At 44.0% G+C, this 19124-nt stretch overlaps 1 protein-coding gene across 6 annotated transcripts in view; it reads right to left on the reverse strand.

The window, feature by feature from the left end:
- LOC144511194 (A-kinase anchor protein 13-like) overlaps nucleotides 1-7423 on the reverse strand; it is a 441197-nt gene extending 433774 nt beyond the window's left edge. For 4 of the 6 annotated variants that reach the window (XM_078241271.1, XM_078241270.1, XM_078241269.1 and 1 more), the window contains exon 1: nucleotides 3013-3118. In XM_078241271.1, the coding sequence (XP_078097397.1) occupies nucleotides 3013-3090 (78 nt within the window). In that variant the 5' untranslated portion in view covers nucleotides 3091-3118. Of the gene's footprint in view, nucleotides 1-3012; nucleotides 3119-7085 lie in introns of those variants that run through there. The other 2 variants (XM_078241273.1, XM_078241272.1) reach the window with 1 other exon arrangement.
- Between the last annotated feature and the right edge of the window lie 11701 nt (nucleotides 7424-19124).

Here is a 19124-nt window from a genome sequence, read left to right on the forward strand (position 1 = left end):
TTTTGCACTCTCTCCTTTCCTTTTTTATGAACGGTATGCTTTTCACAATACTTTTCACTGTATGTTAATACATGTGACAATAATAAATCAAATCAAAGAACAGCTGTGTGAAAAAAAGAGATGACACTGACCCTTATGCACAAAAGTATTGCACCACAGTCAAATAGTTCAGGAGGAGATAAACTGAGATAAAAATCATTCTTTTTCCACAGTTTCATGTTTTTTTCCATTTATCGGCTGAAGCGGCAATAAAAATCTGTCATTATTGCAAGTTTTTTTTAATTTAGACACAAAACTTTGAAAAAATAAATCACAACAGGGTTTAAGAGGCATAATTTGACAAGTGCGTTGAATGAGCAACGTTTTGCCAACATCTGCATCTATAGGAGCACTTTATCATTAAACATATGCACAAATACAGCACACAGAATCTCTCAGTAATGAGCAGTTACTACGCAGCCAATGAAGTCATCATCACGGACACCTGTCAACAACGCTGCCTAACCTACAAGTCTGTGTAGGATACCATCTGCATCCTGCGATTAGCTTCCCAAAATATAAATCACTCCCGAGTATCATTATTCCAAATATAAATAGATCTGGCCAAGGACTAACTAAAATAATACGAGCTTTTTTAGTTATTAATGTAACCTCCCTCCCTTAAAGGAAAATCCATTTTATGGGTGCATTCCGTGCCCAGCAAGCTGAGGGAGGCATCACAGACAGATATTGTGGAGACACTTGTGGGAGTGAATTAGCGAGAGGCTTTCATTGTTGGTTGCAGCCAGATGAAAGAGTGTTTTTCTACGTGGAATGTTAGTATTGGGAATCTCCTTCAGGCACTCAGCATCAGTGTAAAAACACCCCAAGTCAGGTACAACACAAATCACTTGAAAGATTAATAAGGTCTATTTGCCCTGGTCTGCCGACGTGCATCAGCCACAACATCAGAGCAGCTACTACGCCACTGTGACACTTTCCATTTCCCCAAAGCAGAGACCACATTGCCTCTCAGGATAACTTCCACTTTTAGTGCTGAATTAGGGGCAGTTTTTCCATTATCAGCACATGCTGACGGAGCTAAGCTTATTTCACAAAGCATTCCTCACAAGATATAATTAACTTCAAGACTTTATTTTGAATATTATGCTTTTGAAGTGTGCAGATCAAACAACATGGATATGCGTATCAACTGCCTTATCACATTGCACCCAAGAACACATGCAGCCCCCAGGAAAGAGAGTGTCAAGTTATGATTGCTGATGTCTTTAAAAGGGCATGTTACACCAAAACAATGTGTGTGAAAAACAAAGAACATGACGAAAGTTGTAGAACAATGCATGGCTTTGCAGCAAAATTGGCGCGAAGCCTCAAATTTAAGGTTCTCAGCCTCCTGCTTAAATCCTTCCTTGGCCCAATCCTCTTCATCTCCAAATTTCCCGAGCCCCGAATTCTCTTCTCCACCCCTTGGGGACACACTGCTCTTCTGGCTCCAGACTCTTGTCCATCCCAGCCCCTTTCTTCAACCCAGTATTGTGGGCAATACCTCAACACTCCTAATCCTAGGTCCTCTTGTAAAATCTTCTGCCTCGCCATCCCCTTCTCCTCAAAAACCTCTTTGACAAAATACTTGATCACCCTACCTAACCTCCCCACCTTTGCTTGTTTCACCTTTCCTCCTTCTGTAAAGCATCAGGAGACAGTTTAAACGCAAGTTATGGTTACAGGTTTTGCACAATACATCAGAATATATACGCTATGCTGCACTTACGAATGAGGAGTGGTAGGGCCATTCAGCCCCTCGAGCCTGCTCTGCCATTTAATATCGTGGCTGATCGGATACTAACTCAAATCTGCAGCACCCCCGCCCACTGCTGGTAACTTACCAACCCCCTGCTTACCAAAAATCTATCCACCTCTGCCATAAAAAATTCAAAGATGTGCAGGTGAGGTGGATTGTCCGTTAGTGTCCCAAGATTAGGGAATTAGCGGGTGTGGGGTTACGTGGATACAGCCTGGATAGAGTGCACTGTCAGAGAGTTGGTGCAGACTCGATGGGCTGAATGGCTGCCTTCTGCACCAAGGGATTCTGTGACTCTCTTCCTGAAGTGGTGGAAGCAGAGTCCCAAAGATTCATGACCAGTGACTGGCTCCTCCCCTCCAAAGATTAAAACAATCCCTATTTAAGAGGCCATCTGTAGATTGAAGGGACCTGGTAATAGCTGCCTGGCTAATACATTCCTGTGAGAAGGGAAGGAAAAGTATTCACAGGAGCAGGAGAAGCCCTTTAAGCTCTACAAAACTATTCACTTCGTTTGAATTCAACTCAACTTTCCTCAGAGTCTCCTTCAAACTCTTTGTTCCCCAAGAAACAAGTCCCTCGAGCCTACTTAAACCGGTCACTACAGTCAGAATCCAAGCCATCAGGAGCAAGTTACCGAGGGTTGGTGTGCGCACACATTGCAAAACATTGAGGCCCTGCCCTGGGAAGGGGGGGGGCAGGTTTAACTCAGCTTTTAACTGCCTTTACCAGCAGCGCCCCTGCATCTCAATTGGTTGCCTCACACTCAGTGTAAGACCACATGTTACAATGGTTTTGCGTCCTGCAGCCTCTCATGCAAAACAACCACCACCAAACCAGCGTGTCTCTTTCACACTTTCTTTAAACACCATCAAACACCATTTTTGCACTATTTTTGGACTGAAGTTTTTTTTAAATTAAATTTTTCTGCTTTCTGCTATTGTTTCCCCTGCACAGCGAGGGTAGCTGCAAGATAATGAGAATGTTTCAGAGTGGCTGCTTGCACCCCCGCCGCCCCGCCCCCCCTCAGGGCATTTTCTTGGACCCGTTGTGCGCTCTGCCATTGTTGCTGGTTCTGCAGCGTTCCTGCCTCCCAGAGCCACCCTCAGCCCTGCCAGATCCTCAAACCCCTGACCAGGTCCATTGGAAGACAGCCTGCGATGCTCTCTCTGCTCCATGTTGTGCAGTGACTGAGTGCCCAGGTGACCAACCTGTTGTCTTACAACCTGTCCACCGAGATGGCTATGGGCATGGAGATGGGGCCGGGTGGAGTTGCCAGTCTTAAGCATGCTCCCTTCTTCCCGCAGAGAGCTGTAGTCCTTCCTGTTGAGCGTTTGCTGCACAGTGGTAGTGGAATGGATCAGCAACTTCCTGGCCTTCTCCCAGACCTCAGGGGGTCTGCTGCAACTGGAATTTTTCTCACTCGCCATCCATATCCCAGTGGTCTACATCGTACTCAAGAAATATTCCAGGCAGTTAAAGACAAGACTTTGAATATAGGGGAGGCAATGGCCTAGTGTTATTTTCGCTAGATCATTAACCCAGAAACTCAGCTAATGTTCTGGAAACCCGGGTTTGAATCCCGCCACGACAGATGGTGGAATTTGAATTCAATAAAAAATATCTGGAATTAAGAGTCTACTGATGACCATGAAACCATTGTCGATTGTCAGAAAAGGCCATCTGATTCACTAATGTCCTGTAGGGAAGGAAATCTGCCATCCTTATCTGGTCTGGCCTACACATGATTCTCAACTGTCCTCTGAAATGGCCTAGCGAGCCACTTGAATTCAAGGACAACGAGAGATAGGTGATAAATGCTGGCCAGCCAGCAATGCCCATGTGCCACGAATGAATAAAAAAATGTAACTCAGGCAAGCAGATAACTTTTTTTTAAAATGGGGAATTAGACAGACTTGAATGGGAGTAAAATGAGCAAGGGAAAGTGGGACTTAATTAGATAGCCCTTCTGTGCTCATCATTTTATGATCTATAATGCTTCCAAATCTGGAATGACCACCATGGACTCCATACCAGGTCAAAGCTCCAATGCTCAAGATCCAATTGTTCTGTAGCGAGAGCCCAAGTCTGTGCAGTCACTTGTTTTAACACATTCTGGTTGATGTAGGTGACGCTTGGCAGTCTTCACATTCTCCCATGCAGATGCCAGGCATCATTAAAGAACAGGACATGGATCCCATTGAGAAAGTGTTCGATGGAAGCCAACATTGGAGGAATGCCAACAAAATGTAAAAAACATGGCAGTTCATGGGAGCAAGGTAAAAATCAATTCTCAGTTATGTTATACAGATCCAATTGTAAGGAAGTGGTATAGATATAGATATCCAAATAATGGGCAAAATTTCAGAGTTACAGAAACATTCCTTTCCAAGTCATGTCTTAAGTATAGCTAGTTTTCAGGGTTTATTTCCCTCCTGTAGTATTTACAATTCTGTTGAATTCCTTGATGTGAGTGGATTTGAAGCTGATGCTGTATTTATGCACGTGTTGGACCCTGATTTTACTTCTGCGTCCAAGTAAGTTTTGTAAAAGTTTTAAATCGAAACAAAATTGCATTTCAAGTGCGCCTTTCACAACTTCACAAAAGTGCTTCTTAGACACGGAAGTACTTTTATAGTTAATGTTGTAATGTGGGCAATTCTGATGCCCCAATGTGTTGCACCTAGCAAGATTCACATACAAAAAGGACCAGATGCTGAGGCTGAAAGTGGATTTTTGGATGCTTCCGGGTCCCTTAAAATTCACTGCATCAGGAGTGTGTGCATGTGCCAAATGCGCCGGATGTCATATTGCTAAAGGGGTTAGTGGCACGCACCTAACGTTCCCCAGAAATATTTAGAGTAGACAGATCATCAATCAGCAAGTGACAATGATCTGACACTTAAAATCTAAATATGTTTCAAATAAATTTTCCCAATTTCAACTGGTTTCTTTATAGTTTATAAATTTTCAATCCCTTAGATACACTTCTTAAAAAAGATTCTCGCATCACATTCACTTTGTGTCATGAAAACTGAACCACAATACAGGTGATTGGTAGAAGGATTAAAGGGGGCATGCGAAGAAGCTTTTTCACTCAGGGGATGGTGGGCATCTGAAATTCACTGCCTAAGTTGGTTGTCAAGGGAGAAACTCTCAACTCATTTAAAAAGGTACCCAGATCTGCCTCTGAAGTGTCGTAAACTGTACGTCTACAGACCAGGTGCTGGAAAGTGAGATTAAAATGAGTGGTTTCTTTTTTTCCTCTTTTTTGCCCAGCACAGACATGGTGGGCTGAATGGCCTCATTCTGTACCATAACCTGTGAGTCAACAGTAATGGATGAATAAAAATTGCAAATATTTGAAATACACAGAGGCTATGACTAAGCATAAAGAGCTTAAATCAAAGAAAATTGATCACAAAATCTTGAAGGGGGGGCAACTAACATGAATGACTAAGTAGGATTAAGGGGGGGGGGGGGAGAGAAACAAGGAAAAGCACCAGGGCCCATGATTTCTCTCCCTGGCCCTGGTCAGGAGGCTGGAGTTACACTGCTAACTGCATCTCAGTGTAGGTCACACCAATGTCAATCACATCAGAGCTCTGTGCAGTAGGATGGATGTGCAGAGCTCTGCATGCACCGCCCCCCCCCCCCCCCCCCCGCCGCCGCAACAAAAACACACACACATGCACACAAGCCCTCTCTTTGCCAAGAAAGTGGGGAGGGGGAAATGGGGCTCACATCACTTGCAGCTTTGGAGCCAACTCCCCAGTAAAACTGCCATTTTCACATAACCACAATCCATCAGAACCCCACCAGCTTAATTAAACATGCATGCAACAATGCAGCTTTCCTTTGCTAACATTACATTGTTATGACTCTACAGAAAACGCTTAGGGCAGGATCCTTTAATCATCCATCAGGGCCACATGTTTCCAAATTGTGCTTTTTTTTTATTGCATGGGATTCCAGGATTTTTGGCCATTCGTCTTTTTCCTTAATCGTTAATGCAGAAGACGTGTCCATATATCCGCACACAAAGGAGTTGCGACTCCCTCTAATCAATTATGGCGACTAAACAAGCCCGAGTTGTTATTACCTTCGGATTTCAATTTTTTTTTTAAAAAAACAGGCTTTGGTCAATATTCACGGGCGATTGAAAGAAAAAAAGTTAAGTTTGTAAACCCATGTCCGTTTATTTTAGAAATGTAAAACCATCCGCAGTTCTGTAAGCATGAGAGGCGTTCAGCTTTTGTTTTAAAGAACGGGGGTTAAACAAGAGTTCAGCGCTCCGAATGTCACCAACACCGCATCGGGACATCGAAAGTAACAGTATCCTGAACACAAGAGGTCCCACCCCACAATTTAGGGGGGAGGGAGGTCGCATGTACTTTTAATAAATGCTCAAGTGTTGTGGAGTTCCCTGTTAAGGTCCGACTTGGATGGTCGAATTCTGCTTCTCCCAACACCGATGTTAATAACAGTGTCGCGTCCAAGGTTCAGTGACAGATCCGGCACATAGGGTGCCCAGAAACACAATCATCAGCATCTAGTCAAGTCCTTCAGTTTAGTAAATGTGTTCAAATTAAATGGGATTGGGGGGGGATGGGGGTACACCTGATGCGACAGGGACCCACCAGAGGGTAAACCCATCCACAAAATGATCAAAACGTATCACTCAACAAAAAGATACAATTCACCCAACTCCCCAATTAAAACGCTATTGAAATCCACTCGCTCAGATAGTTACAATTTTAAAAGTCCACTTTGGGAAAACATGCTGTTTCTTTCTCATTACACAACTAATAAACAAACAAAGTTGCTTCCCCTCCACCCCCTTGTCCACCACCCCCCCCCAAAAAAAAGCAAACAAACAAACTTTGCGATGAAACAGTCTTCAAATTAAATAACAATAACAGCAAGACAAAAGAAAAGTTTTTAAAAAGGATGAAAACACCAACGTGGAATTTACTTCAGAAAGGGAAAACACAATTCGGAAATATTTGGAGGGATTTAATTTTTTTTTTAAAAACCACACTAGATCCATTTGGGAGTCTCAGTGCAGGGAGTTGAAAAATCCCTGTTACAATGTATTCCCAACTACCACCAAAATATACAACACTGACTGTGCTGCAGGTAACAATTCAGTTGCAAACAACAAAGCCCACAGGAAGAAAGAGGGATATTGAATTACAGGATTGCAGATACATTTGTTTTAGACATATATATATTTTCCCCAAAAACAATAGACTTGGAAATAAAGTTATTTGCGAAGTCTTACCTTGACCAGGCCTCATTTAATGTGAACAGCTAGTTTTAACTGTGATCCCTCATTCCCTCCGTCCTCATTCTCTCTCCCTCTCAGGGATGTGACCAACTCATTTCACTTTTTTTGCTGTCTTTCCAAAATGTTTTCTTTCTTCTCTCTTTTCCTCCCCCACCACCTTATTGATCTATATTTCCATGCAGTTGATCTGGGGGGTATGAGTTTAGGGGGTGGGTGGGGGGGGTGTGAATGGCCTGATCCAGCCCAGCTTTCTGAACCCCCTCCCCTGACCACTTGTTGCTCCGGAGATTCAACACTTTTTCCCTTCAACTTGGATTAGCACCACTGCGCCTGCGCGCTCAGCTCCCCCCCCCCTCCACCCCCTTGACTGCTGCCTCATCCCCATTGGACAAGTCCAACCACAACCTCCGGCTCCCATTGGCTCCCTCCCCTGTCAATCACAATCTATAGACTGAATGGCCAATAGCTGAGGACCACCCCTTATTAAATTGTGAGGGTCTCAGATTTTTCCCCCTATTTTCTGCAATGTGGAGGGAAGATAGAGGGTGGTGTGGATAGGATGCTGCACTTGGTTGAGGTCATTAGGTTACATTTAAGCTTCATTTGAAGCAATTTTTAAAAGCGGCATCTCAACCTTTTGACTAAGATGCAAATGAGATCAAGCCTTGGAGGAGGAGGACTTGCACCTACTCCAATCAGTTTGTCTCATGTAGATCAGGCTCAAGATCAGGAGTGGAGGCCCTGTCTTGTCAGCTTGGATCGGAAATGTCTCAACTTGTTGAAACTCTGAATTGGACTTGATTTGATTGAATTGGAAAAGTTTTAAAATATATATTCCAAAATTAGTTAATAAGAGTTTAGAAATCTATATTCAGATATAATTATTAGAATATATAATATTAGAACAACCCATTTTCTACAATATGGAAGGGAGAATTTAGAAATATATATTCCACAATTAGTTAACAAAACTTTAGAAATCTATGTTCAGATATTATTAGCATATATTTTAATAATATAAACACCCATTTTCTGCAATCATAGAATCGTAGAATCCCTACAGTGCAGAAGAGGCCATTCGGCCCATTGAGTCTCCACCAACACTCCAAAAGAGCATTTTACCCAGACTATATTCCCCCATAACCCCACACATTTACCCGGCTATTTCCCCTAACTTACACATGTTGCGACACTAAGGGGCAATTTAGCATAACCAATCCACCTAACCCACACATCTTTGGAGTGTGGGAGGAAGCCGGAGTATCTAGAGGAAGCCCACACAGACATGGGAGAATGTGCAAACTCTGCACAGACACTGATCCAAGGCCAAGGAATTGAATCCGGGTCCCTTATGCTGAGGCAGCAGTGCTAACCACTGGGCCACTGGGAAAATGAGAATTTATAAATATATATTCCACAATTAGTTAATAAATAGATTTAGGAACCTATATTCAGATATAATTATTAGAATATACTTTAATAATAGAAACAACCTGGTTCATGTTATTAGATTAGAAACTCAAGTATAAGCTCTTTTCTTGCCTACAGATGTTGCCAGACCTGCTGAGATTTTCCAGCATTTTCTCTTTTGGTTTCAGATTCCAGCATCTGCAGGAACTTACTTTTATTATATTTTAACAAGCAGAAACTAGCTTAACATTAATCATTGATAGTCAGTTTGAGCTAACATAATTTTGCATGTATTTGACTTTTATAGGTATCTTCAGTGGAAAGCAACAAGGGGAAAAAACACCAATTTTTACCTCTTCCCCATCTGTCTTATCTTTCCATGCTTCCTCGATCTGTTGATAACACACAATTTTAACCAACTAAACATTGGGAAGACTCAACCCAAGCTGAACCAAGTTGTTGCAACAACATTTGAGTCTTCCTGCCTCAAATTGAGCTTCTGAACTCACTTTCTCTGTTACACAAAACCTTTACAATAGCGCCTGCTTTTGCCCCTACAGTTGCCAACCCTCCAGGATTGGCCTGGAGTCTTCAGGAGTTGAAAATCAATCTCTGGCGCGCTGCTGTCTGCAATCCTGGGGGAAAATCATCAGGGCATTAAAAACAGACTTATTTTTTTGAACCCTTTTCTTGGCATGTAAAATAACATCAAAACTTGACAAAAAAAGCCTCTTTGGCTGTCAGTCAAGCACCACCCAATTGGGTGATGAGGCTTTTTGCTTTCCAATTGGAAGCAGAATGTCACAAGAATTGATGGGTTGGCCGATTGATGATTGGAGCTTGGGCAAGTCATGTGATGAAACCTCCAGAAACACATTTAATTACTGTTAACTCTGCCTCTGATCCATTTTCTGCTCTTCACACAAGACTTGACAATTCCCATCGTTTCATGCTTGGCCTTCCATCCTTGATCTAAAGTAAAGTTACTGCGAAATTCCCCCAGCTGCCACACTCCAGCACTTGTTCAGGTCAGTGCACCTAACCAGCACATCCTTCAGACTGTGGGAGGAAACTGGAACACCCGAAGGAAACCCACGCAGACACAGGGAGAACATGCAAACTCCACACACATGGTGACCCAAGCCAGGAATCGAACCCGGGTCCCTGGCGCTGTGAGGCAGCAGTGCTAACCACTGTGCCTCCGTGTTGCCCCATAAACATCAGCTCATCAAAGCTATGCTGGTAGTGTCCTCTCTTGCACCAAGTCCTGCTTATCCAATCATCAATACCCACATTGACCTATGTTGACTCCCAGTCCTCAAACATCTCAAATTGTTGATTTTTATTATTACATTTACGTTCTTTGTTGGCCTTGCCCTCTCCATCTGTGTAACCTTCTCGAGCACGACAACACCACACGCCGATCCCTGCTAAAGTAAATCTTCATCCTTTTCTTTGCCTCAATTCTGTTAGACATGCTTTCAGCTTAGGTCTCACACTCTGAACCATAGAATCCTTACAGTGCAGAAGGAAGCCATTCAGCCCGTTGACTCCGCATTGACTTTTCGAAAGAGCATCTTACCCAGGCCCAGAATCCCCCACTCTCTTCCCATAACCACACACATTTACCATGGCTAATCTACTTAACCTACACATCTTTAGACTGTGGGGGGAAACTGGAGCACCCAGAGGAAACTCACGCAGACACGGGGATCACGTGCAAACTCCACAAAGGCCATGAAACTAAGACAGAATTGAACCTAGGTCCCTGGTGCTGTGAGGCGGCAGTGCTAAACACTGTGCCACCCCAAATGTCCCATTAAAAAAAACTTTCTCTTGATCTTTTACCGCATATTATTCCCTCAAAAGCATCAGCCGGGGACACCAATTCAAGGTGAATGATAAAAGAACCAAAGGTGACGTGAGGAACAGTGTTTATAGGCAGCGGGTGGTTAGGAGCTGGAGTGAACTGCCTGGAGGCAAATTCAACCGTAGCTTTCTTAGAGAAGAATCTTTCAGAGTATGGGGGTAAAGAAGTGGCTGATTTGCTCATGCGGGCAGTTGGCATGGACACGATTCATTCTGTGCTGCAATCTATCTATGATCCTGCATTATTGATGGCAACTTGCGACACACAGAATGCACGATGCATTTCCCTGACTCACGCATCTGACAGGCAGTTTTGAAAATCCCAAAATGGCTGAGTTAGCAATAAATTGCACAGGTGCCATCTTTATTTTCAGAACGGTTTGACGGAATATTCATGTTTGTCCACTTTTCTGTGTCTATTGGCTAAAATGCATTAAATTTGCTAGGCATGTTTGCATTCTTTATCTGGGCATCGCCAGTCTGTGACACAGTATTGTCTGCAACTGGACACTTCTACCAGCAAACGGGGTTGATTTACCTCCTTTGCAGGTCCACAGCGGTAAAGACCAAGTTCAACCAACAGATTTAACTAGACACCTTCTTCCCTGCTGCCATCAGACTTTTGAATGGACATACCTTATATTAAGTTGATCTTTCTGTACACCCTAGCTATGACTGTGACACCACGTTCTGCACCTTCTCCTTCCCTTCTCCCCTATGTACTCTATGAATGGTATGTTTTATCTGTATAGCGCACAAGATACAATACTTTCCACTGTATCCCAATGCACACGGTAGCACAGTGGTTAGCACTGCTGCCTCACAGCTCCAGGGACCTGGGTTCGATTCCCGGCTTGGGTCACTGTCTGTGTGGAGTCTGCGTGTTCTCCCCATGTCTGCATGGGTTTCCTCCGGGTGCTCTGGTTTCCTCTCACAGTCCAAAGATGTGCAGGTTAGGTTGATTGGCCATGCTAAATTGCCCCTTAGTGTCCTGGGATGTGTATGTTAAAGGGATTAGCAGGGTAAATTATGTGGAGTTATGGGGATAGGGCCTGGGTGGGATTGTTGTTGGTGCAAACTCGATGGGCTGAATAGCCTCATTTTGTACTGAAGGGATTCTATAATGTGACAATAATAAATCAAATCAAAAGACAGATTGAGAAATACAGCAATCTCAGTCCATTTATGGAGATAGTACAGAATTATAATATTAAAATTGGGAGCAGGTTTGATTTATTTTTTTTAACCAAGGTGGCCAGTTCCTCATCATCCTCAGCCTCGGCCTTGCCAGCACAAACAAGGGTGTGAAAGGCAATTATTTTCTGAAGTATTAAAGACAAATTGGAGCAAGCCACTCTCCACTTCTCTGGTGCATCTCCTGGTGGCTGATTGTATAATGACACTTGTCGCAGTTTGAGAGTTGATCTTCGTATCGGCCACAAGTGGTACAAGTTTATTTATTAGTGTCATAAGTAGGCTGACATTAACACTGCAATGAAGTTACTGTGAAAACCCCCATTCCGGCATCTGTTCGGGTAACACTGAGGGAGAATTCAGCACGGCCAATGCACCCTAACCAGCACGTCTTTCGGACTGTGGGAGGAAACCGGAGCACCCATAGAAAACCCACGCAGATACGGGGAGAACATGCAGACTCCACACAGACAGTCACCCGAGTCGGGAATTGAACCCAGGTCCCTGGCGCTGTGAGGCAGCAGTGCTAACCACCGTGTCTCCCCAGGGTAACTGGGAGAAAAAGCATCCAGTGTCACTGATACAAACTAACATTGAGTCTCGCATTAATTTTTGAGAGTTTACTATCATTCCAATACAGTTAAAAGATAAAGGTTTTAAAGCAAAGTAAAATAATATTTTAGTTCTTGTATTACTTATCATGGTCATACAAAAGCAGTACCGCATCTATGCTATTGAAAATGCTGGAACCAAGAAAGATAGGACTTACATTTAGATAGAACCTAACACCATCTCAGGATGTCCCACAGCGTGGCATGGTGACACAGTGGTTAGCACAGCTGTCTCACAGCACCAGGGACCCGTGTTCGATTCCAGCTTTGCGTGATTCTCTGTGTGGAGTTTGCACGTTCTCCCCGTGTCTGTGTGGGTTTCTTCCGGGTGCTCCGGTTTCCTCCCACAGTCCAAAGATGTGCAGGTCAGGCGGATTGGCCATGCTTAAATTATCCCTTAGGGTCCCAAGATGTGCAATTTAGGGGGATTAGCAGGGTAAGCACATTGGGTTACCGGGATAGGGCCTGGGTTGGATGCTATCTCGGGAGAGCCAGTGCAGACTTGATGGACCAAATGGTCTCCTTCTGCACTGTGGGGACACTATGCAACCAATTATGCACTTTTTGAGATGCGGTCACTGCTATAATACAGGAAACACAGTAAGAAGTTTAACAACACCAGGTTAAAGTCCAACAGGTTTATTTGGTAGCAAAAGCCTGTGTGGCGTTTGCTACGAAATAAACCTGTTGGACTTTAACCTGGTGTTGTTAAACTTCTTACTGTGTTTAGCCCAGTCCAACGCCAGCATCTCCACATCATAATACAGGAAATGCAGCAGCCAATTTGAGCACAGCAAGCTCCCACAAATAGCAATGTAACAGTGATCATAGAATATATTCTTAAATTTGTGAAATTGATTGAGGAATTAATATTGGTTAGGATATGTGGGAGAACTCCCCTATTCTTTTTCCAACAGAGAATGCAATCTTCTCTGTGCATCAGATGCAGGGAGGTTTGAAAAGTAGGGGTTTAATTGGGAGGGGAGTGAAATCCATAGGTTAAATGTAGGGGATGGAGTCCTGGATCCAGTGGATTAAACAGGGTCTGTGGAGGGTCTGGGCTTGATGCCGCTGATCTTTTATTGCAATAGTTGCAATGTTCTAACTGTGTCAGGGGTTGTGGGTTTTAACAGAAAGAAAATACGTGGTTGGCACATGTACATTCAAACTAACAACAACAGATTTATTCCAGAAGCCCTTGCCTGTACAGAGAGCAAACTGAAAGTGAAACCGCAGACTATGCAACACCCTAATGACATCAGCATCAAATCATGTGATCATCCCTTTAATCAAACTACAACCTGTTAAATATATAACACTTGTAATATCACCTGAAGCAATTAACCAAATCAGAAAAATATGGATCTAGAGAAGAGAACACTTTCTGTTAACATACTGATTTTAGATACCATCTATCAACATGTATTTTCAAAACTGAAGAACCAAGTCTTGCAACACAGCATATGACATGTTTGAAAAGTGTATGGAAGAAGACAAGATAAATCATGCAGTGCACATTAAGTTGGGTTAGGTGGATTGGCCATGTTAAATTGTTCCTTAGTGTCCCAAGATGTGTAGATTAGAGGGATAGCGGAGTAAATATGTGGGGTTAAGGGGATAGATGCTCTGTCGGAAAGTTGGTGCAGGCTCGATGGGCAGAATGGCCTCCCTCTGCACTATAGGGATTCTATGATAATGTCTCAGCTCCGGATCAGTGGTAGCACTCCTGCAATGGGTCAGAAAGTTATCAATTCTAAACCCACTCCAGAGACTTGAGCACACAATCTAGGCTGACACTCAATGCTTCACTGTTAGAGGACAAAATACTGAAGTGAGATCTTGTTTGCTCTCTCAGGTGGATATAAAACACCCCACAATTTGTTTCCAGGAAGAGGAAGACCTTTCAACCAACACGTAACCTGATCAGTTATTTCATTGCATTTTGTGGGAGCTTGCTGTGCACAAACTGGCTGCAGAGTTTCTTACAACACATTAGGGCTACATTTGAATCAGACTGAAGCCAGGAAAAACGTTATGTAGATGTTACGACCTCATCGAAGTCCATGAGCTTGGCCTCTTGGAGTCTGAGCTCCCTGATTGAGGTAATGATTATCTGCCCAATCAGGGAGCCTCACCTGTATATTTAATGACGAGTGTCAGGTCCACTGACACTCCGGGTTCTGACTTTGTGTCTGAGGCACTCTTAGTAGCGGAGATAAGTTTGCAAATAAAAGGAATCTGGTGAACGGACACCAGCCTCTGAGGAATTATTTCAGTAACATTATCATTCTTTGATGACATCCAAGTTTGAGTTTTAACAGCTTGTGAGCTGGAGAAATGGAGTTCGTTAGTGTTGAACTCCTGGCCAACAATGAGTTAAAGTAGGAGCGGGTACAATGTGTCTTGACATCAATACAGTGCGCATGCAGGAAGGAGCAAGGGCATCAGACTGAGGATATGCAGCTTAGGGAAACCAAAAGGTTGAAGTTCAGAATCATTGACATAATGAGAGCAATAAAATAATATCAGGAAGCTTTCCGATCTGTTTCAAAGCTGTGCACACACACACAGATTTTGAAACTATGTCACAATGTCACTTGACACCGTCTGGAAAGCCAATCAAGCGGGGCTGCTTTGTCCTGGATGGTGTCAAGCTTCTGAAGTGTTGTTGGAGCTGCACTGATCCAGACAAGTGGCGTGTATTCCAACACACTCTGACTTGTGCTTTATAGAAGGTGGACCGACTTTGGGAAGTCAGGAAGTGAGTTACTCGCCACAGGATTCCTATCCTCTGACCTGCTCTTGTAGCCACAGTATTAAAGTTAAAGTTTATTCATTAGTCACAAGTAGTATTACATTAACACTGCAATGAAGTTACTGTGAAAATCCCCTAGTCGCCACACTCCAGTGCCTGTTCGGGTACACTGAGGGAGAATGTGGCATGGCCAATTCACCTAACCTGCACACCTTTGGACTGTGGAAGGAAACTGGAGCACCCGGAGGAAACCCATGCAGACACAGGGAGAATGTGCAAACTCCATACACTGACCCAAGCTGGGAATCAAACCAAGGTCCCTGGTGCTGTGAGGCAGCCATGCTAACCACTGTGCCACCGTGCCTGGTTAGTCCAGTTCTGTTTCTGGTCAATGGTAATCCCCCAAAATGCTGATAGTGGGGGATTTGTAATGCAGTGGGGGACTGGTAAAACAGATGGTTTTGCAAAAATGGAGGGCATTTCAGTTCAAAAAGAATTCCTGTTGGGAATGGAACAGGGGAAGTTCAAATGCAACTATTAATGGAGTATATATTTTTTTGATTTGATTTTGATTTGATTTGATTTATTATTGTCACATGTATTAACATACAGTGAAAAGTATTGTTTCTTGCACGCTGTACGGACAAAGCATACCATTCATAGAGAAGTAAATGAGAGAGTGCAGAGTGGAGTGTTACAGTCATAGCTAGGGTGTAGGGAAAGATCAACTTAATGCAAAGGTAAGTCCATTCGTAGGTCTGACGGCAGCAGGGAAGAAACTAATCTTGAGTCGGTTGGTACGTGACCTCAGACTTTTGTATCTTTTTCCCGACGGAAGAAGGTGGAAGAGAGTATGTCCGGGGTGCATGGGGTCCTTAATTATGCTGGCTGCTTTGCCAAGGCAGCGGGAAGTGTAGACAGAGTGAATGGATGGGAGGCTGGTTTGCGTGATGGATTGGGCTACATTCACGACCTTTTGCTGTCCCTTGCGGTCTTGGGCAGAGCAGGAGCCACACCAAGCTGTGATAGAACCAGAAAGAATGCTTTCTATGGTGCATCTGTAGAAGTTGGTGAAAGTTGTAGCTGATATGCCAAATTTCCTTAGTCCTCTGAGAAAGTAGAGGCGTTGGTGGGCTTTCTGAACTATTGTGTTGGCATGGGGGGGACCAGGACAGGTTGTTGATGATCTGGACACCTAAAAACTTGAAGCTCTCGACCCTTTCCACTTCGTCCCTGTTGATGTAGACAGGGGCATGTTCTCCTTTACACTTCCTGAAGTCGATGACAATCTCTTTCATTTTGTTGACATTGAGGGAGAGATTATTGTTGCCGCACCAGTTCACCAGATTCTCTATCTCATTCCTGTACTCTGTCTCGTCATTGTTTGAGATCCGACCCACTACGATGGTGTTGTCAGCAAACTTGAAAATCAAATTGAAGGGGAATTTGGCCACACAGTCATAGGTATACAAGGAGTATAGTAGGGGGCTGAGAACACAGCCTTGTGGGGCACCGGTGTTGAGGATGATCGTGGAGGAGGTATTGTTGCCTATCCTTACTGATTGTGGATTGTGAGTTAGGAAGTTCAGGATCCAGTTGCAGAGGGAGGTACCAAAGCCCAGGCCACGGAGTTTGGCGATGAGTTTCGTGGGAATAATGGTGTTGAAGGCTGAGCTATAGTCAATAAATAGGAGTCTGATATAGGTGTCCTTGTTATCTAGGTGTTCCAGAGTTGAGTGCAGGGCCAGGCAGATGGGATCTGCTGTGGACCTGTTGCGGCAGCAGGCAAAATGTACTGGATCCAGGTTGTCCGGGAGGCTGGAATTGATTCGTGCCATGACTAGCCTTTCAAAGAACTTCATAATGATGGATGTCAGAGCCACCAGCCGATAGTCATTAAGGCACGCTGCCTGGTTTTTCTTAGGTACTGGGATGATGATCATAGCTAGGGTGTACAGAAAGATCACCTTAATGTAAGGTATGTCCATTCAACAGTCTGATGGCAGCAGGGAAGAAGGTGTTTAGTTAGGTCTGTTGGTTGAACTTGGTCTTTACCGCTGTGGACCGGTGAAGGAGGTAAATCAGCCCCATTTACTGGTAGAAGTGTCCAGTTGCAGGCAATACAGTGTCACAGACGGGTGATGCCCAGATGAAGAATGCTAACCAAGCCTGGCAAATTTAATGCGTTTTAGCCAATAGACATGGAGAAGTGGACAAACATGAATATTCCGTCAAACAGTTCTGAAAATAAAGATGGCACCTGTGCAATTTATTGCTGACTCAGCCATTTTGGGTTTTTGAAACTGCCTGTCAGATGTGAGAGTCAGGGAAATGCATCGTGCATTCTGTGCGTCGCAAGTTGCCATCAATAATGCAGAATCATAGAAAGAACCATAGAAGAAGGAAGATCCATTCAGAAGTCTGATGTCTTCAGGGTCCTAAGGAGAGCCAAAGCTGTAAGAGCTTGAAGGAGAGCATTGTTAGAGAGTTTATAAGAGTTAGAGCAGAGTTCTAAAAGCATAGAACGAGAGTAAAAGATAGAATTGGAGGCTATGCTGGGGACAGTGCGCAAGAAGTTGCTCCGCTCCGGCGCCATCTTGAATGAACATTATAATGTCCTTCGTCTAGAGTAATGTTCTCATTTAGTTTTTGTGGAAGAAAGAGAGTTAATTTCTGCAATTCAATACACTGTGGCTGGAATTTTACTGGCACGCCCGCCCCTATTCCAGGGGCAGACGAGGTTTGGAGAACAGCATTCTCTGTTGGCGTCGGGCGGGAACATATGCCTCAGGCGGATGTGCCGGTAAAATTCCACCCTAGGACTCCATGATGTCTGGCAAATAAGTTGATAAAAGGAAGAGATTAGCTGAGGCACATCACAAATAAGTTTGCAACAGTGAATTAACATGGTGGAATGTCACCAACAGCATGTTTGCACTCAAGTCCTCAGGTAATCATTGGGATACTTTTCTATTCATAGTGGAAATATTTCACCTGCAGATTTTAAAAGTCAGGTTCATGACAGAACACACAGAATCTCCAATTTCCAATCGTCAGCAGTTGCATCTGAATCAATTCCCACTTGACTGACACCCCATCCATCACATTAAACTTCCACTCTCCCACCACAGTGGCAGCAGTCTGTAACACCTACAGGATGCACTGCAGCAACTCAGCAAGTTTCCTTCAACAGTGCTTTCCGAAGCTGGGAAAAATAAGGGCAGCAGATGGATGGGAAAGCCACCTGCAAGTTCCCTTCCAAGCCACTCACCACCCTGACTTGAAATTACTTCGCTGTTCCTTCACTGTCACTGATTCAAAATTCCAGGAACTCCCTCTTTCGCTGCACTGTGGGTGTACCCGCACTGTATGAACTGCAGCAGTTCAAGAAGGCAGATCACCAACACCTTCTCAAGGGCAATTGAGTAATAAATGCTGATTTAGCCAGCGACGCCCATATCCCATGAGTGAATTAAAAAAAGACAATGTTATGAATCTCGTCACTGAGGTAAACATACTTCAATTAGATTGAAATTTACCTAATATAGGTAACCGCCCATAATACATGGCCAGTATAGGTGCAGGAGACTGTCACAGAATGATAGAACCCCTGCAGAAGAGGCCATTCGGTCCATCAAGTCTGCACTGACTCTCTGAGTATCTTAGCCAGGATCTTTCCCCCATCCTATCCCATAACCCTACACATTTACTGTGGCTAATCTATCTAACCTACACATCTTGGGACAGTAAACGGCACTTAGCATGGCCAATCCACCTAACCCACACATCTTTGGATTGTGGGAGGAAACCGGAGCACCCGGAGTAAACCCACGCAGACACAGGGAGAATGGGCAAACTCCACACAGATAGTCACTCAAGGCTGGAATTGAACCTGGATCCCTGGCGCAGTGAGGCAGCAGTGCTAACCGCTGTGCCACTGTACCGCCCAATGTGTATTGTATGAAAAACTCCTAAATATATTCTGGCACTATTTCAGATTGTTTCAGAGACTTTGGCCGGATTTTACCGGCATGCGTGCCTCGGAATCAGGGTGGGCGAGGCTCGCAGAACGGAATTTTCCATTGGCCTCAGATGGGATTTTATGAGCCTTGCCTGAGTGAGGTCGTAAAATTCCTCAGCTAATCTCTTCCTTTTATCAAATTCTCCCACTCCCACCCCCTGAGGTGCTGGTTC

Source organism: Mustelus asterias, chromosome 24 (genome assembly GCF_964213995.1).
Source record: "Mustelus asterias chromosome 24, sMusAst1.hap1.1, whole genome shotgun sequence".
Taxonomy (NCBI): Eukaryota; Metazoa; Chordata; class Chondrichthyes; order Carcharhiniformes; family Triakidae; genus Mustelus; species Mustelus asterias.